At 41.5% G+C, this 26,816-nt stretch overlaps 1 protein-coding gene and 1 long non-coding RNA gene across 4 annotated transcripts in view; one reads left to right on the top strand and one right to left on the bottom strand.

Annotated features, from left to right (window-relative positions):
- The window catches only part of DTD1 (D-aminoacyl-tRNA deacylase 1), a 220,867-nt gene extending 207,177 nt beyond the window's left edge, over positions 1-13,690 (bottom strand). The window contains exons 1-3 of one of the 3 annotated variants that reach the window (XM_071211573.1): positions 13,530-13,690; positions 8,950-9,040; positions 7,088-7,323 (exon numbers count right to left, since the gene is read on the bottom strand). In XM_071211573.1, coding sequence (XP_071067674.1) covers positions 7,088-7,323; positions 8,950-9,040; positions 13,530-13,572 — 370 coding nt within the window. In that variant the 5' untranslated portion in view covers positions 13,573-13,690. The remainder of the gene's footprint in view (positions 1-7,087; positions 7,324-8,949; positions 9,041-13,529) is intronic. The other 2 variants (XM_058287626.2, XM_004472370.5) reach the window with 2 other exon arrangements.
- Positions 13,691-13,786: 96 nt separating this feature from the next.
- LOC131275902 (uncharacterized) lies at positions 13,787-19,149 on the top strand. The gene is made up of 3 exons (XR_011647292.1): positions 13,787-13,887; positions 15,088-15,217; positions 17,139-19,149. It is a non-coding gene; the product is annotated as an uncharacterized lncRNA (long non-coding RNA).
- The last annotated feature ends 7,667 nt before the right edge of the window (positions 19,150-26,816 follow it).

Raw genomic sequence — 26,816 nt, 5'->3', positions numbered from 1 at the left:
ACTTTATATATCCTGTCATAATCCACTGAATGTACTGGGGGGAGTGTGAACTACAGGGTAAACTATTATCCATGTTGTGAGTGCTCCAAAATGTGTTCACCTAGTGCGATGAGAGTGCCACAATGATAGAGGAGGTTGTTGATGTGGGAGGAGGGGGGTGGGGAGATTGGGGGTGTACGGGAACCTCTTATGTTTTTTAATGTAACATTTCTGGTGATCTATGTATCTCTAAAAAAAACAATAAAAATTTTTTTTAAAAAATTCTCAACAAAATACTAGCAAATCAAATCCAACCACGTATCAAAAGACTTATACAGCATGACCAAGTGGGATTTATTCCTGGTATGCAAGGCTGGTTCCATATAAGAAAATCAATCAACCTAATACACCACATTAGCAAACTAAAGGGGAAAAACCACATGATCGTCTCAATTGACACAGAAAAGGCATTTGACAAAATCCAGCATCCTTTTTCAAGAAGAACACTTCAAAAGATAGAAACAGAAAGAAAATTCCTCAATATGATAAAAGGCATATATGAAAAACCCAAAGCCAACATTGTTCTCAATGGAGAAAGATTGAAAGCTTTCCCTCTAAGATCAGGAACAAGACAAGGATGCCCACTGTTACCACTGTTATTCAATATTGTACGAAGTTCTAGCTAGGGCAGTTAGAAAAGAAAAAAAAAAAATTAAAGGCATCCAAATAGGAAAACAGGAAGTTAAACTCTATTTGCAGAATACATGATCCTGTATTTAGAAAATTCTGAAATGTCTGTGACAAAGCTACTTGAGCTAATAAATGAGTTCAGCAAAGTGGCAGGATACAAGATAAGCACACAAAAATCGGTAGTTTTTGTACACTACCATTGAGCAATCTGAGGATGAAATAAGGGAAAACATTCCATTTACAACAGCAACGAAAAGACTCAAATACCTAGGAATCAATTTAACCAAGAAGTACAGGACCTATATGCAGAAAACTACAAACTAACACTAGAAAAAAATCAATGAAGACCTGAAAAAATGTTAAGACATTCCATGTTCATGGATTGGAAGACTAAATACTAAGAAGATGTCAATCCTACCCAAACTGATTCATAGATTCAATGCAATACCAATCAAAATTCCAACAGTCTACTTTATAGAAATAGAAAAGACAATTACCAAATTTATTTGGAAGGGAAAGTACACCCAAATAACCAAAAGTATTCTAAAAAGGAAGAGTGACATGGAAGGAATTTCACGGCCTGACCTTGGAAATATATTACAAAGCTACAGTGATCAAAACAGCATGGTACTGGCATAAAGAAAGACACAACAATCAGTGGAATAAAATTGAGAATCCAGAAATAAACCCTCACCTCTATGGCCAACTGGTTTTTTGTTTTTGTTTTATTGGTTTTTTGTTTCTGAGGTACCGGGTCCAGGGACTGAACCCACAACATCATATATGGGAAGCTGGTACTAAACCACTGAGCCACATCAGCTCCCCCAACTAGTTTGTTTTGTTTTGTTTTTAATTTTTCCTTTTTATTCTTTTCTTTCCTTTTGTTATTCCAACCTTTTTATACATATATTTTATTTACTTATTATTTCTCTACCCCATCATTGTTTGTTTTTGTGCTCACTGTCTGCCTCTGCTCTGTGTTGTTCTGTGTCTGCCTGTCTTCTCTTTAGGCAGCACCAGCAACCAATTCTGGGACCTTCCAGAATGGGAGAGAGACACTGAATCTCTTGTGCCACCTCAGCTCCCTGGTCTGCTGCATTTCTTATTGTCTCTCCTCTGTGTCTCTTTTTGTTGCATCATTTTGCTGCACCAGCTCTCTATGCAGGCCAGCAATTCATATGGACCAGTTCTCTGCTCAGGCCAGCTCACCACACAGGCCAGTTTGCCATCACCAGGAGGCCCTGGGAATCATACCCTGGACTTCCTATATAGTAGATGGGAGCCCAATCCCTTGAGCCGCATTCGCTTCCCCCAACTGGTTTTTGGCATACCTACCATGTCCACATTAACGCGACAAAACAGTCTCTTCAACAAATGGTGCTGGGAGAACTGGATATCCATATCCAGAAGAATGAAAGAGTACCCCTATCTCACTCCCTAGACAAGAATCAACTCGAAATGGATCAAAAACCTAAATATAAAAGCCAGGACAATAAAACTCCTAGAAGAAAATGTAGGGAAACATCTTAAAGGCCTTGTGATAGGTGGTGGTTCCTAGGACCTTACACCCAAAGCACAAGCAACAAAAGATAAAATAGATAAATGGGACTGCCTCAAAATCAAACACTTTTGCACCTCACAGGACTTTGTCAAAAGGTTGAAAAGGTAGCCAACTCAATGGGAGAAAATATTTGGAAACGACATATCCAATAAGCGTTTAATAAAAAAATAAGGGTTTAATAACCATAGTATAAAAAACATGATACAACTCAAAAATTTAAAAAAAGATAAATGACCCAATTTAAAAATGGGCAAAAGACTTGAATAAACATTTGTCCAGTGAAGAAATACAAATGGCAAGAAACACATGAAAAATGTTCAACATTATGTAATATTATGCAGTTATAAAAAGAAATGACCAAAGTAGATACTACCCCAAATAGAGGAGCTCCTGAGGGTTCTGGAGACATCCAGACACTATAGTCAGGGCAGACAGCTCAGGAGTTTGGTCCCTTGCCAGTGAGCCCTACTTCCCAATTTATGCTCCCCAGCATGACAGAGTTGGATTCAGCTGTGGTTTACCTACACAAGACTCTTCTGTCCTTCTATCTGAAACTATAATTAGCACTAGAGTTGATGGGTATACGTCCAAAATACTTAAATCTTGAGGCTGTTCATGTGCTAGCTGGGTCCTGAATCTCAACAGAGTTGCAATATCTACTCTCCAGTCCATTGGACTAACCCAAGACAACAAGGAGGAGTCGATGGACAAACAACATACCAAGGAACCGAGAGTGTCTACAACTCCAAGCGAGAGTCCCATCCATCATCCCTTATGGGATTGAAGGCCCCCCTCAATTAAAGGTGAAGTGGGTATCACCATCACAGTCTTTAGGATTGGGGAACGAACTATGGACCAAAGTAGACTTATTAGTATTCTACTATTGTAGCAGTTTAACATAGTTATGAATTCCAAAATAGATACTGGATTATGTTTGTAAACTGGTCTGAACCTGGGCATGATTAAGTTATGATTATGGCTTTGATGGAGCCATGCCATTAGGGGACTCAGATAAAAAGCATGGCAAAGGACAGAGCTGAGGGTTTTTGATGTTGGAGTTTGATGCTGAAGCCGTAAACTGGAGCCCCAGGAAGTAAGCTCACAGAGGAATGAGAAGCAAGGCCCGGGAAGAGAGGACCTGAGCCAGGAGAAGAACACAGAGGAATAGAGATGGCTCCTTAGACACAGAGAAACCCCACGGGAGAGAGAAAGAGCCATTTGCCTGATAGTCTTCAGATGACCTTGTGGAGAGAGGCAAAGCCTAGAAAGCCTCATAGTCTACAGCTGACCTTGTGGAAAAAACAGAGGAGCTGAGCCCAGAGGAACCCAGGAAGCCTGAACCCTCACAGACATCAGCAGCCATCTTGCTCCAACACGTGAAAAAAGACTTTGGTGAACGAAGTAACTTATGCTTTATGGCCTGGTATCTGTAAGCTCCTACCCCGAAATAAATGCCCTTTATAAAAACCAACCAATTTCTGGTATTTTGCATCAGCACCCCTTTGGCTGACTAACACAACTACAGACATTGTGATTCTGGCAATGGTAGAAAGATCACTGACATGGAGGCAGTGGCCACTGGACGTTCTGGGGGTAAGAAGAGAGAAAAACAGGTATAATACTAGGTCATTTTTGGGATTTGGGAACTGTCCTGAATGATATTACAATGGCAGATACAGGTCATTATATTCCTGCCATAACCTACAGAGTTGAGTGGAAGAAAGTGTAAACTACAATGTAAACTACAATCCATGCTTAGTGGCAATGCTCCAAAATATGTTCATCAATTGCAAAGAATGTACCACACTAATGAAAGATGTTGCCAATGTGGGAGATGTGGGCAGTGGGGCATATGGGAATCGGAATCACCTATATATTCTATGTAACATTTATGTAATCTAAGTATCTGTTAAAAAAATAAAGAAAATAATAAAAAATAAAATTTAAATTAAAAAACTAAGGAGCTAGGCTGTTTTCAGGGGAAATAAAAAAAAAGCTGTAAAACCATTCTGTAAATAAAAGAAGAAGAAATGAAGTCATGAAGCATATGACAACATGGATGAACCTGCCAGACACAAGCCAGACACAAAAGGACAAATACTGTATGACTGTGCTACTATGAACATACTGTGTAATCTCATGGAGTAAATAACTCGACTATGGGTCAACAGAAAATGAAATGAGGTTAGAGAATGGAAAGCTGAGGGTTAAGTTGTGCAGAATTGGTAAAAAGTATGTGTGTTAATCTTTGGAAATGAATAGAAAAAGTGAAAGCACAACATAACGTTTGTAACTAGCAGTACTAATATACGGGTATGACAGTCATTTAAAGGGAAAGTCTGAGATCATGTATGTTTCTAAAAGTAAAGCTAAAAATGTAACATGGAACTGTACAGCATAGTAAACTACATGTGAAATATGAATATGGGTAAAATTGCATATATAAGACCACTTTTCTTTGAAACAGAAACTAAAAGTTTAAGAAAACCATTATGCTAAGTAAAAAGAAATCAGACACAAAATACTAAATATTGTATGATTCCATTTATATAAAATGCAAATATAAATCAATTTCTAAAGATGAAATTAGATTAGTGGTTATGTAAGGCTGGGGGAGGATAGAGGGATTGAGAGGTGATGACTAAGGGGTATGGAGTTTTTCTTTTTGGAGTAATGAAATTGTCCTCAATTTTTTGTGGTGATGAATGCATAACAATGTGATTATACTAAAAGCCATTGAATATACACTTTGGATAGATTATACAGTATGTGAGTATATCTCAATAAAACTGCTTTAAAAATAAATAAATGTGCAAGAATAGTCATAAATAGCAGCTATGTATGTCAGGGGAAGCAGAGAGAGATTCAGAGGTGAAGAATTTTGTTTGTTTTTTTTTTTTGTTTGGTTTTTTTTTTTTTTTTTTAAAGATTTATTTATTTATTTAATTTCCCCCCCTCCCCTGGTTGTCTGTTCTTGGTGTCTATTTGCTGCGTCTTGTTTCTTTGTCCGCTTCTGTTGTCGTCAGCGGCACGGGAAGTGTGGGCGGCGCCATTCCTGGGCAGGCTGCTCTTTCTTTTCACGCTGGGCGGCTTTCCTCACGGGCGCACTCCTTGCGCGTGGGGCTCCCCCACGCGGGGGACACCCTTGCGTGGCACAGCACTCCTTGCGCGCATTAGCACTGCGCATGGCCAGCTCCACACGGGTCAAGGAGGCCCGGGGTTTGAACCGCGGACCTCCCATATGGTAGACGGACGCCCTAACCACTGGGCCAAAGTCCGTTTCCCTGTTTGTTTTTTATTATTATCAATATTATTGAAATAATAAGAATGTTCTAATAATGATTTAAGGCAAGGTTTTTTAACCAGGGTACCAAAGAAAGATTTCAGGGAGTCCATGAGCTTGAACTGCAAATTCAAAGAAACATTCTTCTTGTGGGGACATCTTGGTGTGGAAGTGACATATTTATTAAATAATACACAGTATAGTGTGGACTTAGTGTGATTCTTATTTTGATGTAGCGTGTTCTGAGTACAGTGAATAACTGCCTACAAAAAGGTTGGTAAGGAAGGTAGAGATGGTTTTATGACACCCTGGGAAAACTTGAATTTCTAAATGTTTGCTGAAAATAACCATTTGAACAGATGTCGAACTATGTAAGCTTATCAGGTTTTGAAATTATGGGAAAGTTGTAAAATGTAATTTTGAATAATCCTAAAATTTAACTTAAAGACATGCCACTATTAAGTGTCATAAAACTATCTGCCGCTACATTCTGAAGGAGTTTGTGGTTTTCACCTGACTGGCAGAGGGGTCTTGGACCAAAAAAGGTAAAGAACCCAAGAACCCCTGTTTAAGTGATGAATACACAACTATGTGATTATATCAAATATCACTAATTGTACATTTTGGATGAACCATATGCTTTATTACTATGAATCAATAAGATTGACTTGTTTAAAAAAAAAAACAACTGTTGGATATAGCTATATCCTAGGCAGAAAGTGAAGTTATATTTTCATTGTTCTTTTTATTGGGATGACCCAAAGCTGGCACTGTCAGGCACACTTGTCTCAGAAAGCCATTGCTCTTTTTATTACTCTTCTATGCTCCTTGTCTTCAACCGAGTCAGAGAAAACTACTTGACCAAAAGTTGGCCAGAACTCATCACAGAAATGAAGCACAGTAGTCAGTGTGTCTCAGAACTGGTCACAGCTAAAATAGAGAGATATGACTGCTCACAATAGGATGGTAGACTTAGTAACTGAAATTGCAACTTGTCCTTTTTCTTGGCATTACAGGTTTTGCCAAAAAGAATCTTTTTTAAATTAAATATTGATATGTGAAAGTGAAGAAGCTAGTCTGCTGAACCAGGAGTATTTGAGATATTGAACTGTCATTTCTGCACACATACTTTGCTAAAGATAGTTTTGTATAAACTTATCCTCTGGTTTCCTATATGTTGTAAATATTTAGGCCATAATTTCATTATACATAAATGTATAAATATTTTTTAAAAAGAGAGACATATGTAGTTCATATTTGTGGCTTCCCTGGTATTTCTACTGGACAGGACAGACCTAAGTAACCTAAGAAACATCACTGTATCAGACAAACAGTGGGTTCCTGAATAGTTTCAAAACACAAAAAAATGAAGAAGGATAAATGGTATCAAAAAAGTTCAAAGGATGTATTCAGTACAATAGCAGCAACAGCTGCTACTCTGCTGTTTCAAGTAAGTAGCAGTGTAACAATGGACTTTCCAGAAAAAGGGATGTTGTAATTGCATACTCTCTTTCCCCCTGCCTGGAAGTGTCCTGGAGACTCCCGTCCTGGGCACGGGCTGGCTCTCTGCCTACCTTTGACGAGCTCTGGGCTGTATGCTTTGCGCAGCTGCTCCAGGAAGCTGTTGTAGAAGCCCTCGGCCTGGTCTGAGGGCATGGCCAGGTGGAAATCCGGCTTGTTTCCCTTGAGGACGCACTGGAGGGTGAACTGGCTGACGCATAGCACCTCGTACTGTTTGTCCATAACACTCTTCGACCAGTGCTTCCCATTCTCATCCTCAAACACACGTAGGTTTAAAATCTTTCGGACCCTAAGGTGAAAAACAGCAGTGAGAACTACTGGAAGAATCACAAGTCTACCCACACTCCTCTGTGCCCCCAAAACGGCATGAGCATCCTACCACATAAGGACATAATGCTTGACTCCATCGCTTAAGAAGTAGACTCTTGGGCAAGTTACTTATCTGTGCCTCAATTTCTCCATTTATAAAATGGGGTAACTCTATTCTTTCTTAATAGGGTTGTTCTAAGATTTTCTTTTTTGGAAAGTTTTCTCTCCAACTCATGGCAGGCTAAGATAACAACAACCCATGAACTGGTCCTCCAAGTTGAGGGATATGTCAAATATAGGTCAGATTCTAATTTTTTACAGAAGAATTCAATCTTTACACAGGGGTCATTAGTACCCAGCTCTCCAGAAGGTCAGAGCGAGCAAAAGATTTGGACCCAGAACCCCAGTTTTTAACCACTACTCCCCTCTACTTCCTTTTTCAGTATATCCATTTTAGTATATCAAAATGCCAACATCTCTGAAGTGGTACTGAACTGTGCTTCTAATTTCCTATTTGCTAAAATAAACACCATACCATGAGTTGGCTTAACAACAGAAATTTATCAGCTCATGGTTTCAGAGGCTAAAAAGCTAGCTTCCTCAGGGTCAGTATCTTCGAGCTGGGCTGCAAACTTTGGGGTTACTTGGCTTTTCTGTCACATGACCATGCATATGGCAGCATCTTCTCCTTTCTCTTCTATATTCCATTGACCTCCAGCCTCTGGCTGCTCCCCATGGCTTCTCTCTCCATCTGAGTAATCTGGGATACAGCCCAACCTGACTCAGGGGGTCACGCCTTAACTGAAGTAACATCTGCAAGAACTCTTACTTACAATGGGTCCACACCCACCAGAAAGCAGACCAAGACCAAGAACACGTCCAAACTGGGGTACGCAATTCAATCCACCACAGCCATCAACACCTTAGCAAGAATTAGGGTTTGAGTCTGATTTTCAACTTAATGCAAAAGGGACAATAAACAAAACAGTAAATGCTGACAGGGAAAGACAAGACTGGACAGAGTTACTGGGGTTCTGGGCATGAAGGGGCAGAACAAGCCTCTGAAGTCAATGTGCTAGGAGGTGCTGGGAGCAAGGAGGGACAGGAGATGAGGGCAGCGACAGTACAAAGAGAACCAGTCAGGCAGCAGCAATGGCAAATCTAACCTAGGAGAAAGAGCACTGGCTTCGACGTCAGACAACACAGATTCCACTGAGGTTTAGGCCTATTAGTAAGTGCGGGTGCATGACCTCAGGCAAGCAATTTCACCTCTCTCCACTCCAGATCCTGCCATATAAGGGAAACAACTGGGCAGCTCAAAAACACAGTGTCCAGTTCAAACTGCCCAAATTAAAAACAGAAATAATATGTAAAGAAGAAAAGAGACTCAGTTTTTGTGTCAAGAGAAAAAGAGGCAGGGTTCACAGATGTAGCAGCAGGATGACGGAGATCACTCTTTCTCAGTTTCATCTAAACTTCATCAAACAGGACAACTGAAAAAAGTGGCAGAGGCCCGTTCATTGGCACAGAATACTATGGACATTCCCAGCACAAGCACCACATACAACATTTTCAAAGAGCAATGACGCAGAAATGTGCATCTTACATGTGCTCCAGTTCTTTCTGTGTATCTTCCAGAGAAATGCCCAGCAGCACGCAGATGCCCCGTCCAATGGCGCTTATCTGCTCTCCACCAACTAGAAAGGAAACAAAGGGGAGACACTCAGAACTGCACAGGTACCATGAAGTTTTTTTTCTTTTGACACGTTTCTTGATTTTTTTTTAAGAAACTTAGATGCCATGAAGCCTTTTTAAGGAACCATAGGGAGGGTTTCCAATGTCCCAAATACCCCTTGTAACTTCTTTGGCGAAAGTCAGTAGGTATTAAAAAATGAAAGGAGTCACATACATGCAGTGAGAAGATCATAATTCATGTTCATTCTTATTTAATGCCTGGAATGAATGGGAGCTGTGAAGTGAAACAACCATTAAACAGGATTTCGGGGCTACATTTTCACTTGTGTTACTTTGGTTAGGATACTTACAACTTCCTATGGTTGAGTCTGTCCATCTGTAAATACAGAATGATACATTACTCAGAAAAGAGATCCCTGCCATTCTTAGAAATACACAGACAGGACAGAATGGAAAACATTCATGCCATAAAAAAAGAAATATAATTTTCCTACTTTCTGCAGAGAAATACATTATACACAGAATCCATGGTTTATGGATTAAGCTTCAACTTGGCAAATTGGTATTATTTCCCAATTTAGTACTAAAGTTACCTCCCACGCCAAAGATCTCCAAGTCATTTTGAATCATGCACTTCAATCTCAACCTCAACCATGTGATGAGCACACATCACACCATTTGTGTATGTATTTATAACCAGACATTATGCCTTAGTACCTGTAGACAACATCTCAAATGTTGGCATAATACACGTAGGCCAAGACTTAGCATTAGGATGATAACTCTAAATTCATATTTCAAATGGTGATCTTAACAATTTTTAATTAATTTTTTGGCCAACTTTTTGCCAGATTTCATTAAATTGTTGTTATTTTATTATCTCATCATGTGCTGACCAAATGTTCCAATCAGGAATAGAAGATTAGCTCTGCCATTTGCACATTATTCACTTATGCTGGATATTAATATCTGTAAGTATACCTCATAAGGCAACAGACTGTGCCATGTTGCGATCTACTGAAAGCTAAGGAGAGAGTGAGAAACTCCCCTCTTCTTTGGGTGTCTGACAAAGAACCATCTGACATTCAGACCCCAGGAGAATACCAGCATGCATTCATTCCTTAAATATCAGTTAAGCTTAGTTTCTTTTAATTTCAGAAAAAAAAAATTTTTTTTTAATATTTTCTGCATTATTTTTCTTATAGTGGACTACAAATGACTTACTGTCTGAGTCACTGACTCAAAAGCTTTGAAACAGAAATGGTCGGTCCTGACACTGGGGTTTGTCTGCTTGTTTGCATTGCTTTAGAAAAAGCCTTCGGCTTTATTTGTAAAAATGTTGATGCATTTTAAAAAACGATGTCAATATGCTTTCTAAATCCCCCCCCCCGAAGTATATATATATATATATATTTTTTAAGACGTTCTATACATTTTTTTTTTAAGATTTATTTATTTCTCTCCCCTTCCCCCCCCACCCTGGTTGTCTGTCCTCTGTGTCTATTTGCTGTTGCTTCTTTGTCCACTTCGGTTGTTGTGAGCAGCACAGGAATCTGTGTTTCTTTTTGTTGCATCATCTTGTTGTGTCAGCTCTCCGTGTGGGCGGCACCATTCCTGGGCAGGCTGCACTTTCTTTCGCGCTGGGCAGCTCTCCTTACGGGGCGCACTCCTTGCGCGTGGGGCTCCCCTACGCGGGGGACACCCCCGCATGGTACGGCACTCCTTGCACACATCAGCACTGCACATGGGTCAGCTCCACAGGAGTCAAGGAGGCCCGGGGTTTGAACCACGTACCTCCCATGTGGTAGACAGACGCCCTAACCACTGGCCCAAGTCCCTACCCCCAAAGTATATTTTAAAAACTAAAAAATAAAGGTGATTGAGCTACATCCACCATTAAAGTGATGCATTTTACAGAAAATTTGGAAAACATAAGAAAAAGGACAAAGAAAAGAATGCCCAAAGACAATCATTTCATTATATTAATGATTGCCTTGTATTTTCTCTATTCATAGATTTTACTTCATATTTATTTTCAACCACTGTATTATATATTAATTTCTGCATCATATATTTTCTCTTAATATTCTATGAGAATTTTTCCATGTTTTAAGCTTTTCCTAAATACTTTTTAATCACTGCATCCCATTCAGTGAGATAATTGCATTTCATCCAGTGGATGAAATGACCTTCCCATTTAATTGGATAGAGGGCATGTTTCAAAATTTCATTTCAATAAATAACACTGTGGTGAACATCTTTATACATGAAAGACTTAGTACAACAATGATTATTTTCTTACGGTAAATCTCAACAGAAGAATCACTATTCAACAAGTTTCAGCATTTTTATTAATCCTGTCTTAAAAAGAAATTTATTATGCCCAAGAGTCCATATGTGACACAAAGAGTTTCTCTTCTTATTTTGGAACAGTCATGTCCTTTCTCCAGGGACAAAGAGAAGAAGTAGGGAGTTCAGGGGTCTTTTTTTTTAATAGACAAATGGAATTCCAAAGGGGAAAAGCCTGAGAATCACCACTTTAGACAAAAGATCACCAGGCCAGAAGAAACCTGAGATAAGCAGTAAATTTTTCTATACATAAGTGGCACCACCCCTTCTTCAAGAATTCACAACCTCCCTAATTAACCCCTTCAAACCCAGCCAGTTTAGATCCTCTTTCCAACTTCTATTGAAGAATATCATATTTAAGCTGCTGCAGGGGAGTGATGGGATACGGGAGTTATTGTACTATTCTGACAGTATTTGATTATGTTTGAAAGTTTACATAACAAAGTTTTTAAATGTTATCACAATAACCTTACAAAGGCATCAAAACGTGTCTGACCAATATCAAAAAAGTGAATCTACCACACAATCAGATGTTGCCTTCTAATATCCTTCTCTCTTTACCATAAAGTAGAGTGTGACATCATAGAAGCCCCTGAAATAAATGCCATTCAAACTCAGCCACACTTCACTGAGGTCAGCCACATGTAAAGACACTGGAATATCCCTTCTGAAACATTACAATTCAACCAGAATTCCGTGGTTCCCCAATCTAGAACTCCCAAAATATGAACACCCTCTAGCACTTAACACTCTTATCTTTTTAATAGGCGGGCATATATAAAATTAAAAGCATACAACTGAAATAGTAAACTGAAATAATTCAAATTGCATTCCACAAATCTCACAGAATATACGTTTTCAATATTCCAGATCAGCAGGACAGAGAACTCAGGAGATCATGGGGGAAAGAAGATCAAAAATTAAAGTCTGGTTCTTTTACTCAAAGTTGATGATGATCCCATAAAACAGACTGTAAGATTCTTCTCAAAAAAAGAAAAGAAAAATCTTTTCATCTATAAATTTTCCCAGTTTCAGTGAAATTAAATATTTACAAATATGATACAAAGCCCTTATTTCAAAATGCCATAAACCACAGTGCTAATATTCTCTATAACCTCCAGGACTATCCAAAGCCAACGTTACCAAAGCAGCTTAAAGACATTAGGCAGGGTTGAATTATACGGTTTTGGTGGGTTTTCGTGTTTCTATAGGTTTCTATAGGGGGTTTGCTGCTTTGCTTAGTTTTTAGATTCATATTTTTGTGGACAGGAGAACATATATTTGGTGCTGACTAGCTTGAAGAAAGGAATACCTGGAACAATATAATTCTGCCAATGAGAACAGAAAAGACCAGAAGACAATCTAAAACTTATTTAAATTGTTGGGTTTTTTGTTTAAGTATCTTTAATAACGTAATTTGAGGTTGAAAAACACCTACATTAATCATTGGGAAAGCCTGAATATTCAAACTGGACTAGAGAGATCAAGTCACGACTAAAGGTTGGGTGGCTTGGTCCCTAAGAGACTAGTGGGGGGAAAAAACGAGAAGAAAACAAATAATTCATCTTGAATTCTTTAGATTCTGACCCCTTTACTGCAGGGGCTCCGCGAGTGATGAAGAGGGCGCCGTGGGGCGGAGTAACGTGCTGGGACCAGTCAGGACGCCGTCCCCTGGGGGTCGCGCCTGCCAGGACTCAGGCAACTCAACGTGTCGCCAGGTCTGCGCATTTTATTGGGAATCGAGCTCCAAAAAAACTGGGCTATGATAAAACGGGCCAACAATGAAACATTTAAAGGAGAATGGTGAAGAGAGGAGTCCCTGAGCTGGAAATGCTCCCTCCAGGCGCTCTGAGCATAGCCCATTGACAGGTGGGCCCTGGGGCGTCTCGGGGTTTCTGTCACCAAGCACTCGGGGAAAAGAAAACAAACGCGCGCAGCCAGCACTCCGAGGGGAAATCCCGGCGCCGGGGTTGGCCAGGCACGTGGAGGGAGCGCTCCGGCCCGGGGGCTCGGGGGCCCGAGGCGGGCGGCGGCGCTGGGAGCGAGCCCGGGCACCGTGGGGGAAGCCCCCGCGCGGGGGCGGCCGGCCCTGGGGTCGGGGGCGATTCCTCCCGGCCCCCGGCCCCGCCCCGCTCGACTGACCTGTGACGCTGGCCCGAGTGACGCGCTGCACCACGGCCTTCATGACGGCGGCTGGGCGACTCCCTCCGGCCCCGCGACGCTGCGTGCGACTCCGTGGCCGGCGCCCTCTAGGGCTGACACCCGGAAGCGCGCCGGGTAGCCCGGCCAGACCCGGATCCGCTGTGGCCCGCCCCCGCAGGCCACGCCCACCAGCGGATAGGCCCCGCCCCCACGCCGGCCTCACCCAGCCTCGGCCTAACTGTGACCCGCCCACCCACCGAGAGGCCGCGGCCTCGCCGGAAGCGCGGAATCCCCACCTGGCACCCAGGTCCACTTCCTGACCCAGACTCCGCTCCACCCGAATCGTGGTCTCTGCGGGGTATTTTCTAAGAACCTAAACCCCAGCCCTGCCCTGGATCCTCGTCCTTATTGGGTTCCTCTTTTCCACCTCTCTCCCTCTATCGTCTCCCAAATTCTTCCCTCAGTGGCTGCTTAAAAACCAGACAGAAAAGGATTTGCTGCCTACGATGGCTCACAATTTGACTTAGCCACGTCATGAAGGTAAACAGGTATACTATTTTAGAATTCAAGTTCTTCTAATACACTAATGCTTGGCCGCCGCCACCCCACCCCAACCCTTTGCAGGGTTGTTAGAAGGTTTAAAATGAAATGAAGTACTTAAAGCTGCAAGGGCTGTACAACTATTACCTTAACAAATTATCACTGCTAAAAATAGGTCAGTCTCGGTGTGTCTTCCACCTTGAGGTCTTCTAATGCCATTCCATTCAAAAGGAGAATAAGGAACAGGTGTTTGGTCAGAAAAGTCTACAAACTACTGTGCTCGAATGCCAAACTAGTATGTTCGACTACTAAATAACTAACCAAGGTCAAGGTTAACAACAGTAATGAGGCAAGGAGACATCTCATACTCCTGATGTGGCATTGAGAAAGACACAACGTCAATTTTTTTGGTATTTCTGCCAGAAATGTATAACGTGCATCCAATCAGAAACACCACATAGCCCTAAAGTGAGGAACGTACAAGCCGGGAGTCTTCAAAAATGTCAAGGCAATGAAAATCTGAAGAACTGTTCCAGATTAAAGGAGACCTTTAAAAGGGCAGGGAAACTAAAGGCAATAGACCCTGGCCAGAAAAAAAATATCCTGAAATGAGTCCTGGCCAGAAAAGGGGAAAAATTACTTACGTGTGTGTGTTTATTATTGGGACAACTGGAAAATTTTGAATATGTTCTTTATATTAAATCATCATTACTTAAAAATTTTAATCTCTTTACATTCTTAAAAAGTACTAAATACCCCCAAATGGCTTTTGTAGTCAGGGTTCTTCAGAGAAACAGAATAAATAGGGGGGGGGGAAGAGGGTGGGATTACTATGAGGAATAAGCTCAAGTAAGCATGGGGACTGGTGAGTCTGAACTCTGTGGGGCAGGTTCCTGAGCTAGAACTTCAGATAAGGATGATGCTGAAGTCCTTAGTCCAAAATCCCCAGGGGAAGCTGGCTGTCTGGAAATTCTGGCAAGAAACAATACTGAAGTTCAGTCCAAATTCTTATCTCTAGGACATTATATATTCTGCCATGACCCACTGAATGGACTGGGAGAAGTAAACTACAATGTGAACTATAATCCATGCTGTGCAGCCGTTCTCCAAAATGTATTCATCAAATGCAGTGAATGGACCACATGAATGTAAGAAGTTGATGTGGGAAAAGTGGGGGGTGTGGGGAGTGGGCATATGGGAACCTCCTATATTTTTTTATGTAACCATTGGTGTGATCTAGTTATCTTTTAAAAATGAATAATATATTTTTTAAAAATCAAATTCTTATTTCTGACCTCTGAGATCCTCAGTTCTGGCTTTTAAGATCTCCAACTGATTGGATAAGGACATTCCCCAAATTGCTGAGGGCAGTCGCCTTTGTTGATTGTAGATGCAATCAACCATAGATGGAATCAACTGCTTATAGAAGCTAGGAGATACCCTCACAGTAACAAGCAAGGCAAGTGTTTGCTTGACCAAACAACTGGACGCCATAACCTAGCCAAGTTGACACATGAAAATTAACCATTACAGTGGGTTGTATCTGAACATAGCGATAGTATTAGAAATTAAAACTAGAAAAAGCATTAAACATTTATTAATACATTTTAAAACAATAATAATAAATCCATTATATATTAATATCAGAGCAATTGAGGTCATTAGACATCATGGAGTCTCTGGAAAACTCCATTGTGCACTCCTGAAAGAATCAAGTGAAAAAGGCAACTGTTGTCCATATTATTATGAAAATAGTTTGGATAACACATTCTGAGAACTGTTGGATTCCATAATAGTATTGAATCAATGTTAATTTCCTGGTTTTTAACGTAAGAAAACATCCTGGTTTTTAGACAATATATACTGACACATTTAGGGGTAAAACGGCATCATTTCTGCAGCCGTTACTCTCGTGGTTTAGGGAACGATAACATATATAGAGAAAATAAAGAGAGCAAATGATAAAGCAAAGAGGTAAAATGTTGACAGCCGGGGGATGGAGGTAAAGGGCCCTTTTCTGCAAGTTCGGCATTTTCCGGTTTGGTTTTTGTTTTCTTGGTGGGCTGCTCTTCCTTTTTCAGACTCTTGAAGTCTTCACTCCCACTCATCTGCCTTCACTCAACTTCTGAACTGAGGCTCCAGCTGGGCTCCTTTTTCTTTAGTATTACTCTCCATTCTCACCTACTTGAATTCCACCCTTACACCACTGTCAAAGAAAAAACTGGACAATGTTGACCCTGCAGAGATGACTTTACTCAAGGACCGCTGGGAGAGCGAGCGGGGAGAAAGGAGGACTCACCTCCATTCAGACAGAGGACAGCCAGCTTCCTCAGGGCTGAGCAAGGGTAGGGGGAGAAGGCCTGGGTGATAGTAGGTTGAAGAGGGGGCTGGACACTCGGGTGGGTGAGGGATTTACTGAGGCTGGACGAGGTGGGTAAGAAAGCCGCCTGCAGGGAAGTGGACTTGGCCCAGTGGTTAGGGCGTCCGCCTACCACATGGGAGGTCCGCGGTTCAAACCCCGGGCCTCCTTGACCCGTGTGGAGCTGGCCCATGCGCAGTGCTGATGCGCGCAAGGAGTGCCATGCCACGCAGGGGTGCCTCCGCGTAGGGGAGCCCCACGCGCAAGGAGTGCGCCCCGTAAGGAGAGCAGCCCAGCGCAAAAGAAATTGCAGCCTGCCCAGGAATGGCGCCGCACACACGGAGAGCTGACACAGCAAGATGACACAACGAAAAGAAACACAGATTCCCGTGCCGCTGACAACAACAGAAGTGACAAAGAAAACGCAGCAAATAGACACAGAGAACTGACAACCGGGGTTGGGGGGGGAGGGAGAGGGGAGAGAAATAAATTAATTAATTAATTTTTTTTAAAAAAAGAGAGAAAGCCGCCTGCAGTCAGTCAGGGCTGGGGGAGAGGAGGGAGCTCTGGAACTACCCTTTTAGGGCTCCCAGGGGTCTGCATGGCCCGGCTGAGAGTGAAAGGGGAGGGCGAGGTTGGGGGCCAGTTTGACGTCTAGAATAGTTAGGGTCTAAAGTTGTCTTTTTCCCTTTTCTTTTTTCTTCCTGGAGTCTGGGTTGTTTTCCTTCACAGTTCCTCGCCTGCAAGTTGGTTTCAAAGTTGTCAGGATGGAGGACGGCAGTTGGCAGCTCAGTCAAGAGAAAGGAAATAAGTCTTTGTCACCTCTGACTCTCAAATGTTCATTTCCACCCAGACATCTCCTCTGAGCTTGTGCATCCAAATGCCTTCTTAACTTCACCTCCGTGAATCGTAGATCTCACAGACTTAACAGATTTAAAATGGAATTCAAGGGAACAACCAGCAAGATGGCAGTGGAGTAAGGAGCTCCTGGAGTCAGTTCCTGCTACAGGGCAGTTAGCAAACACCCAGAGCTCTCTGGAGCTAGCTGAAGCACTGTGTGGGGGCTCCAGGAGACCAGAAGAGCATCCTGCAATGTCTTTGAAGGAGTGAAGGAGGCCGCCCATCTGCAGAGAAGATTCATAAGTAGAGGCTCCACACCACGGAGGCCGGTGCCCATCCTCCACTGGAGGCACAAGCTGCCTCGGGAGCTGTTCTATGGCTGGACTCAAAATCTCCACTTCCTCAAAACGGGGGAGGAAGAGACAATTGGGCACCAATTTCACCTATTGATGGGGAAATTCAGTGGGCTACAGCATGATCCTGAGAACAGCTAAGATTTGCGCCTGTCCAGGTCAGAAAGAGGCCGGGAGCCTCCATCTTAGCTCTGCGCCTGGCCCGAGGGGAAGCAGGGCGTACTGAGGATCCCAGTGCTGGTGGGGACCAGATTCTTCCCATCCAGATCACATTGCAGCTCTAGCCTAGGCCCCAGTGCCACCTCCAGCAGGGAGGAAGCTGCGGGGACCTGCGCCAGCCTCTCCAAGAAATTGCTGGCCAAGCTGCGGAGGCCGGGGATTGTCCTACTCTGGCAGCACGAACCGCCCCGGGAACTGCTCTGTGACAGGAATTGGAAGCTCCATTTCCCAAAAACAGGGGAGGGGGAGACGGTTGGCTGCTGATTTCAGCTAGTGATTGGTGGAGTTGGCTGGCTAAGAGATAACCCTGGCAACAGGGTGTGTAAACCAGCCCAAGTTGGAAAGAGGCCAGGGGCCGCCATTCTGACTCGTCCCCCAGCCTGAGGGGAAGGGGGGCTGACTGAAACTCTCAGTGTCAACACTGAAAGAAACTCTCAGTTTCTTTCACGCAGATCAACCTGCAGCCTGCCTAGGCTTCAGCCCCGCCTCTAGTGGGAAGGAGCCTGAGGAGCCCTGTACCAGCCTATATAGGTAACTGCAGGTAACTTTGGCTGGCATAGGCTGAAAATCAGAAGTCTACAAGGGCAACTGCAGTCGTGTTGGACCCGCACTGCATAGATTGCTGCTCACACCTGCAGCTCCATCCCTGCCCCAGGCAGGGGAGAAAGGGATGTGAAGCTTCATCAGTCTCTCTGGACAACTACAGTCTAGGCCTGCACATGGATTATTCCACATCGCTATGGTGCTGTCCCTACCTCTGGCAAAGGAGAAAGTTGGAAGAAGCTTCATTGGGCCCTGGTGCAATGAAGGCAGCTTGAGCCTCCACAGCTTATAGCACCACCTACATGCTTGGCTCCTACTGACCAACCAGCAAGGGAGAAACCATAGGAAGACCTAAACTAAAGAGAAAAACTGCACCCAGAATAAATACTTTAGTAATCCAGATGCAAAGACACCAACAAAAAATTACAATCCACACCAAGAAACAGGAAGCTATGGCCCAGTTAAAGGAAAAAGATAAGCCTCCAGATGACATAAAGGAGTTGAGACAACTAATTATAGATGTTCAAACAAATCTCCTTAATAAATTCAATGAGATGGCTAAAGAGATTAAGGATATTAAGAAGACACTGGATGAACAGAAAGAAGAATTTGAAAGTATACATAAAAAAATAGCAAACCTTATGGGAGTGAAAAGTACAATAAATGAAGTTTTAAAAACATTGGAATCATATAATAGCAGATTTGAGGAGGCAGAAAAAGGATTGGTGAGCTTGAAGAAATGGCCTCTGAAAGTGAACATACAAAAGAAGAGATGAAGAAAAGAATGGAAAAAATTTAACAAGATCTCAGGGAACTAAATGACAGCAAAAGGCATGCAAACATACATGTCATGGGTGTCCCAGAAGGAGAAGAGAAGGGAAAAGGGGCAGAAGGAATATTTAAATAAATAATGGTAGAAAATTTCCCAACTCTATTGAAGGACATAGATATCCCTATCCCAGAAGCACAACGTAGTCCCATCCGAAAAAATCCAAATAGACCAACTCCAAGACACATACTCTTCAGAATATCAAAGGCCAAAGACAAAGAGAGAATTCTGAGAGCAGCAAGAGAAAAGCAATGCATAACATATAAGGAATATCCAATTAGATTAAGTGCTGATTTCTCACCAGAAACCATGGAGGCAAGAAGACAGCAGTCTGATATATTTAAGATACTACAAGAGAAAAACTTCCAGCCAAGAATCTTATATCCAACAAGGCTGTCTTTCAAAAATGAGGGCAAAATTAGAATATTCACAGATAAACAAACTGAGAGAATTTCTAAACAAGAGACCAGAATTTCAGGAAATACTAAAGGGCGTGCTAGAGCCTGAAAAGAAAAGACAGGAGAGAAGAACCTGGAAGAGAGTCTAGAAATGAAGATTATATCAATACAAGTAACTAAAAGTATCAAAAGAGTGGTGAAAATAAAATATGACATAAAACTCAAATAGTCAGGAATAAACTTAACCAGTGATATATTCAGAAAACTGCAACTCAACGTTAAAATAAATTTAAAAAGCCCTAAATAACTGAAAGAACATTCCATGCTCATGGACTAGAAGACCAAATATCATTAAGATGTCAATTCTACTCAAACTGATATACATATTTAATGCATTCCCAATAAAAACTCCACCAGCATTAAAGAAAAAGTTGAAAACACAATCATTAAGTTTATTTGGAAGGGTAAGGAGTCTTGAATAGCCAAAAACATCATTTAAAGGAAAAGTGAATCCTTATCTCCAGACTTTAAATCATAATACCTACCTATAGTGGTAAAAACAGCATGGTACTGGCCTAAAGACAGACACAATAGACCAACAGAACCAAATTTATGGTTCAGAAACAGCCCCTCACAGGTATGGTCAAGTGATTTTTGACTAGCCTGTCAAACTCCCACGGCTCAGGCAGAACAAGCCATTCGACAAAAGGTGCTGAAAGAATTGGACATCCATAGCTGAAAGAAGGAAAGAGGACCCCTATCTCACACCTTTTCCAAAAGTTAACTCAAAATGGACAAAAAAAAAAACAAAACTAAAAATAAAAGCAAGAACCATAAAACTTCTAGAAAATATTATTGGAAAATGTCTTCAAGACCTGGTGGTAGGTGGTGGATTCTTAAAGGAGATAAGAGAAGGACTGAGTGGACTACTGATGCTTAATGTATGTAAAAGTTTTAATTAGCTTTACTATAAAATTGTGGAAATGCATAGAGTGGATGGTAACACACAGTCACAGCTAGTTTATAAATGGGGATGTGACTGAAAATGGTTGTCTAGTTATGTAAATGCCAGTTGACAGAATGCTTGAGAATAATATAGGAACTGGATAGCACAGTAAACCAAGAGGTGGGTGACAATTGTGGTTGATGGTACAGATGCAAGAGTGTCCTTTGTTAGCCAGAACAAATGTATATCACTACTGCAGGGTGATGGGAATGTGGAGAAGAATGGGAAAAATACAGCTGGAGTTAGCAGTAATAATATAGTATTCTTGCATCTATGTGAAAGATGTACTGTGTTGATAATGAGGCAGTATGGAAAATGTGAGCCAAATGTACACTACAGACATGGTAACGATCAGATGATATTATTTTATCTGTAGCAAATGATACACCACCTTGTGGTGAGTTGATGGAAGGGTGTTCTTTGGGAGTTCTGCACCTGTGCATGATTGTTTTATAAGTTTACAACTTTTGTCATAAAAAAATATATTTAAAAATAACAGGGTGGGTTGGGGTTAAAATACACCAAATGTAAGATAAGGGCTATGATTAGTAGTAAGATTTTGACAGTGTTCTTTCATAGTTTGTAACAAATGTCTCATGACAATGCAAGGTGTTGGTGGAAGGTTGATGTAAGGGACCCCTGTATGATGTTATGCATGTTTGCTTTGTTTTTGTTTTTTTTTTTTTTTTTTTAATTTTTTTATTTTTTATTGACTTTGTAATAATATTACCTTAAAAATATATATGTGAGGTCCCATTCAACCCCACCCCCCCACCCCCCCTCTCCCCCCCCCCCAACAACACTCGTTCCCATCATCATGACACATCCATTGGATTTGGTTAAGTACATCTTTGGGCACCTCTGCACCTCATATACATTGGTTCACATCATGGCCCATACTCTCCTCTATTCCATCATGTAGGCCCTGTGAGGATTTACAATGTCCGGTGATTACCTCTGAAGCACCATCCAGGGTAGCTCCATGTCCCGAAGATGCCTCCACCTCTCATCTCTTCCTGCCTTTCCCCATACCCTTTGTCCATTATGTCCACTTTTCCCAATCCAATGCCACCTCTTCTATGTGGACACTGGATTGGTTGTGTCCATTGCACCTTTATGTCAAGAGGAGGCTCAGATTCCACCTGGATGCTGGATGCAATCCTCCCATTTTCAGTTGTAATCACTCTAGGCTCCATGGTGTGGTGGTTGTCCTTCTTCACCTCCATCTTAGCTGAGTGTGGTAAGTCCAATAAATCAGATTGTAGGTGCTGGAGTCTGTTGAGGCTCAGGATCTGGCTATCACATTGTCAGTCCAGAGATTCAAATCCCCTAAATATATCTTAAACCCCAACATTAACTGCACCTCCAGCACATTAGCATGAAAGTCTTATGAAGGGAGATCCCATCTGAGTCCAGATTCATCACACATAAACACCATTTCCAAAGAGGGGCCATCTGCCCTGGTAGTTAACCCCATCAGCCATGACCATAACTCCCATGGGTCTCTTTAGCCCTCAAAGGAACCAATATCTGGGGGTTGTATCTGCTTTATCTGTCTCTCTGACTCTGCTCAGTTGTGCATGAGGGCAAACCTTCTGCCAGCCTCCAGACTCTTTTTTAGAAACTCGTAGCCATATAAACTCATTTCTCCTTTCCATTTCCCCCTTACTTTAGGTCAAACAGCATTTTAAAGTCATGGTATTTTATGTAGACATGGATATTCTGCTGATCCGCATTGAACCTTCCGTATAAGGTCATTTTCCAGTTGCATCATCAGTTGGTAGTTGATAGTGGTCCCTCGTTGCCAGGGAGGCTCATCCCCGGGTGTCATGTCCCACGCTGGGGGGAAGGCATTGCATTTACATGCTGAGTTTGGCTTCGAGACTGGCCACATTTGAGTAACATGAAGGCTGACAGAAGGAAATTCCCAGGCACAAAGTTGCTCTAGGCCTTGTTATTATTTTGGGTTTATCAGCTCACAAGCATAGTCATTAGTATCAGGGGCTCACTGTTGAACCCTCACTCCCTCCCGGTCCCCACCACTGTACCTGGGAGACTGTCGCTGCTCCCCTAGGGACCACGACAGAGCACCACTGGCCGGGAACTCAGTACCCCCCCTACTGTGGTTTTTAATTGTTGCCACTATGAGTATATCCAAACATTACCATGCACCCTGGACATATGTTCTGTACAGCTCCCTGTCAGTCATATATCATCTGTCATTGGTATCCCATACCAGTATCCCTCCATTGCCATTGTTGAAACACTCTGTGATCCAGAACTCCCCGAAATTTGAAGCCCAATATAATGTCATGGTCCCTTACTAGGGAATGGCATATAGCGATGAGTTTAAAGGATAGATAAAGAACTTGGATAAAGTTAGATAAAGAACTTAGATAAAGAATGTTGACTTGAAAAAATTCCACATCCTATTTTTTTCTTTTTTTTTTTTTTTTTTTCCCCCCCCCCCCTAATTATTCAGCTTTTCTTCACAGGAGTCCTAGACCACAGCAATGTATATATATAATATACAGCACTCCCACACATCCACCAGAAAACCTTTTCCCTTCCACAGTGATACTCTTACGCCCTATTCATATCATATTTACTTAAAGTGATGTACAGAGTCTGAGACATTAGCTTTCTAACAAGGTGACATCTGTATTTACATTATGGTGCATACTTTAGGATACACAGTTCTTTACATTTTTAGTTATCCTATGTTTTACATTATGGTTTACATTATCAGTCTGTCATCTCCTATATGTTATGGTGTAATATTACATGTTTTATATCCATCCTTGTGTACTCTCAAGAAACTCCTCTCTTACCCCCCATTTACTTTGGTTCCACACATTTAACGTCCATTTTCCCTTCCACCTTAGTGCCCTCAGTGATAGCCAACCTCCGTTTCCTGAGGAGCCACTTCCAGAGATAGATGGAATAGTGTTCAGGGCCTAACTTGCTCAACTGCCCCAATGCCCTGGGAGCCACCCTTTCTCTCGAGGGATACAGTTCCCTCTATTGGATGGCATTAGTCCTCCCCAGGATGTGGGTCCACCCCCACTCTCACTACTTGGGTTTCTACCCCATGGTGTCACCCACTCTGGCAGAATGAGCATTTAGACATTCCCCAGGAGCCCGTCCTGCATCAGACCCTCCCCTCCGAGCATTCTAAACAGGTAACCCTCTTTATTATATTTTGATATGATTTTCTCGGCATTTTACTCTCCACCAACCCCTGACCCTCTCCTGGTTCGTATGCTACCCCTCCCTCCCCCCACTTTTGGGCAACGTTACCCACCCGTCCCTCCCCAGCCACCCTCAAACCCGCAAAGCCCCAAGCAAAGGCAACCCCTTGCCCCCCTTTTATCTCTTCTTTGTGTTCATACTTACCACCATCTCGTCTTAAATTCCACCCCTGCAGACATCGGCTCATATCCTTCCTCCACCCTCCGATTTCCTGCAAGCCTATCGTTCAGTCTCTTGCTATCTAGGGCAGCTTGTTTATTTCATATCATTGAGGTCATGTAGTATTTGTCCTTCAATGTCTGGGTTGCTTCACTCAACATAAGGTTCTCAAGATTCATCCATGTTATCACATGTGTTTGTAGTGTGTTTGTTCTTACAGCCGAGTAGTATTCCATTGTGTGTATATACCACATTTTATTGATCCACTCGTCTGTTGATGGGCATTTGGGTTGATTCCAACTTTTGGCAATAGTGAACAATGCTGCTATGAACATTGGTGTACATATATTGGTTTGTGTTCTTGTTTTCAGTTCTGCTGGGTATATTCCCAGCAGTGGTATTGCTGGGTCATATGGCAAATCTATGGCTAGTTTTTTGAGAAACCGCCATACTGTTCTCCAGAATGGTTGGATCCTTCTGCATTCCCACCAGCAGTGGATGAGTGTTCCCCTTCCTTCACATCCTCTCCAGCACTTGTATTCTTCTGTTTTTTTCATAGCTGCCAATCTTATGGGTGTAAGATGGTATCTCATTGTGGTTTTGATTTGCATTTCCCTGATAGCTAGAGATTTGGAACATTTTTTCATGTGCTTTCTTGCCATTTGTATTTCTTCTTCGGAGAAGTGTCTGTTTAAGTCTTTTTCCCATTTTTTAAATGGATTGTTTATCTTTTTATTTTCAAGATGTAGGAGTTCTTTATATATGCAAGTTATAAGTTTCTTATCAGATATCTGATTGCCAAATATTTTCTCCCACTGTGTGGGCTCCCTTTTTACTTTCTTGACAAACTCCTTTGAGGTGCAGAAGGCTTTAATTTTGAGGAAGTCCCATTTATCTATTAGTTCTTTTGCTGCTCGTGCTTTTGGTGAGATATTCATAAATCCATTACCTATTACAAGGTCCTGTAGATATTTCCCTACACTGCTTTCTAAGGTTTTTATGGTCTTGGCTTTTATATTTAGGTCTTTGATCCATCTTGAGTTGATCTTTGTATAAGGTGTGAGATGGTAATCCTCTTTCATTCTTCTACATATGGCTATCCAGTTCTCCAGACACCATTTGTTGAATAGGCCACTCTCTCCCAGTTGAGAGGGTTTGGTGGCTTTATCGAATATTATGTGGTTGTATATGTGAGGTTCTATATCAGAGCTTTCAATTCGATTCCATTGGTCTATGTGTCTCTCCTTATGCCAATACCATGCTGTTTTCACCACCGTAGCTTTATAGTATGTTTTGAAATCAGGTAGTGTGATTCCTCCAATTTCGTTTTTCTTTTTCAGTATGTCTTTGGCTATTCGGGGTCTCTTTCCATTCCAAATAAATTTCATAGTTAGTTTTTCTAGTTCCTTAAAGAAGGCTGCATTGATTTTTATTGGGATTGCATTGAATGTGTAGATCAGTTTTGGTAGGATAGACATCTTAATAATGTTCAGTCTTCCTATCCATGAACAAGGAATAGTCTTCCATTTATTCAGGTCTTCTTTGATTTCCTTGAACAATCTTGTATAGTTCTCGGTGTATAAGTTCTTTACCTCTTTAGTTAAATTTATTCCTAAGTATTTGATTTTTTTATTTACTATTGTGAATGGTATTTGTTTCTTGATTTCCTCCTGATCTTGCTCATTATTGGTGTACAGAAATGCTACTGATTTTTGCGCATTGATCTTATAACCTGCAACTTTACTAAACTCATTTATGAGTTCTAGAATCTTCGTTGTAGATCTCTCAGGGTTTTCTATGTATAGGATCATGTCATCTGCAAATAATGAAATTTTGACTTCTTCCTTTCCAATTTGAATGCCTTTTATTTCTGGTTCTTGCCTCAGTGCTCGAGCAAGTACTTCTAAGACAATGTTAAATAGGAGCGGCGACAGTGGGCATCCTTGTCTTGTTCCTGAGTTTAGAGGGAAGGAGTCTAGGATTTCTCCATTGTAAACAATATTGGCTTTAGGTTTTTCATATATACTCTTTATCATGTTCAAAAAATTTCCTTGTATTCCAATCATTTGGAGTGTTTTTATCAAGAAAGGGTGCTGTATTTTGTCAAATGCTTTTTCTGCATCAATAGATATAATCATGTGATTTTTTTCCTTCAATCTGTTTATATGGTGTATTACGTTGATTGATTTTCTTATGTTGAACCATCCTTGCATACCTGGGATGAATCCCACTTGGTCGTGGTGTATAATTCGTTTAATGTGTTGTTGAATACGATTAGCAAGTATTTTGTTAAGTATTTTTGCGTCTAGGTTCATTAGAGAAATTGGTCTGTAATTTTCCTTTCTTGTGATGTCTTTGTTTGGCTTTGGTACTAGGGTAATGTTGGCATCATAGAAGGAGTTGGGTAATGTTCTTTCTGTTTCGATGGTTTGGAATAGTTTCAGCAGGATTGGTGTCAGTTCTTTCCGGAATGTTTTATAGAATTCACCTGTGAAGCCATCTGGCCCTGGGCTCTTCTTAGTTGGGAGATTTTTAATAACTGATTCTATCTCTCTGCTTGTGATTGGTTTGTTAAGATCATCAATTTCTTCTTTTGTCAATATGGGCTGTTTATGTGTTTCTAGGAATTTGTCCATTTCCTCTAGATTGTCATTTTTGTTGGAATATAGTTTTTCAAAATATCCTCTTATGATAGTCTTTATTTCTGTGGGGTCAGTGGTGATATCGCCTTTCTCATTTCTTATTTTGTGTATTTGCATCTTCTCTCTTTTTTTCTTTGTTAGTGTTGC

The sequence above is a fragment of the Dasypus novemcinctus genome, chromosome 24 (genome assembly GCF_030445035.2).
Source record: "Dasypus novemcinctus isolate mDasNov1 chromosome 24, mDasNov1.1.hap2, whole genome shotgun sequence".
NCBI lineage: Eukaryota > Metazoa > Chordata > Mammalia > Cingulata > Dasypodidae > Dasypus > Dasypus novemcinctus.
Note: the sequence above shows the minus strand (reverse complement) of the source record. Positions and strands in the feature narration are given on the sequence as shown.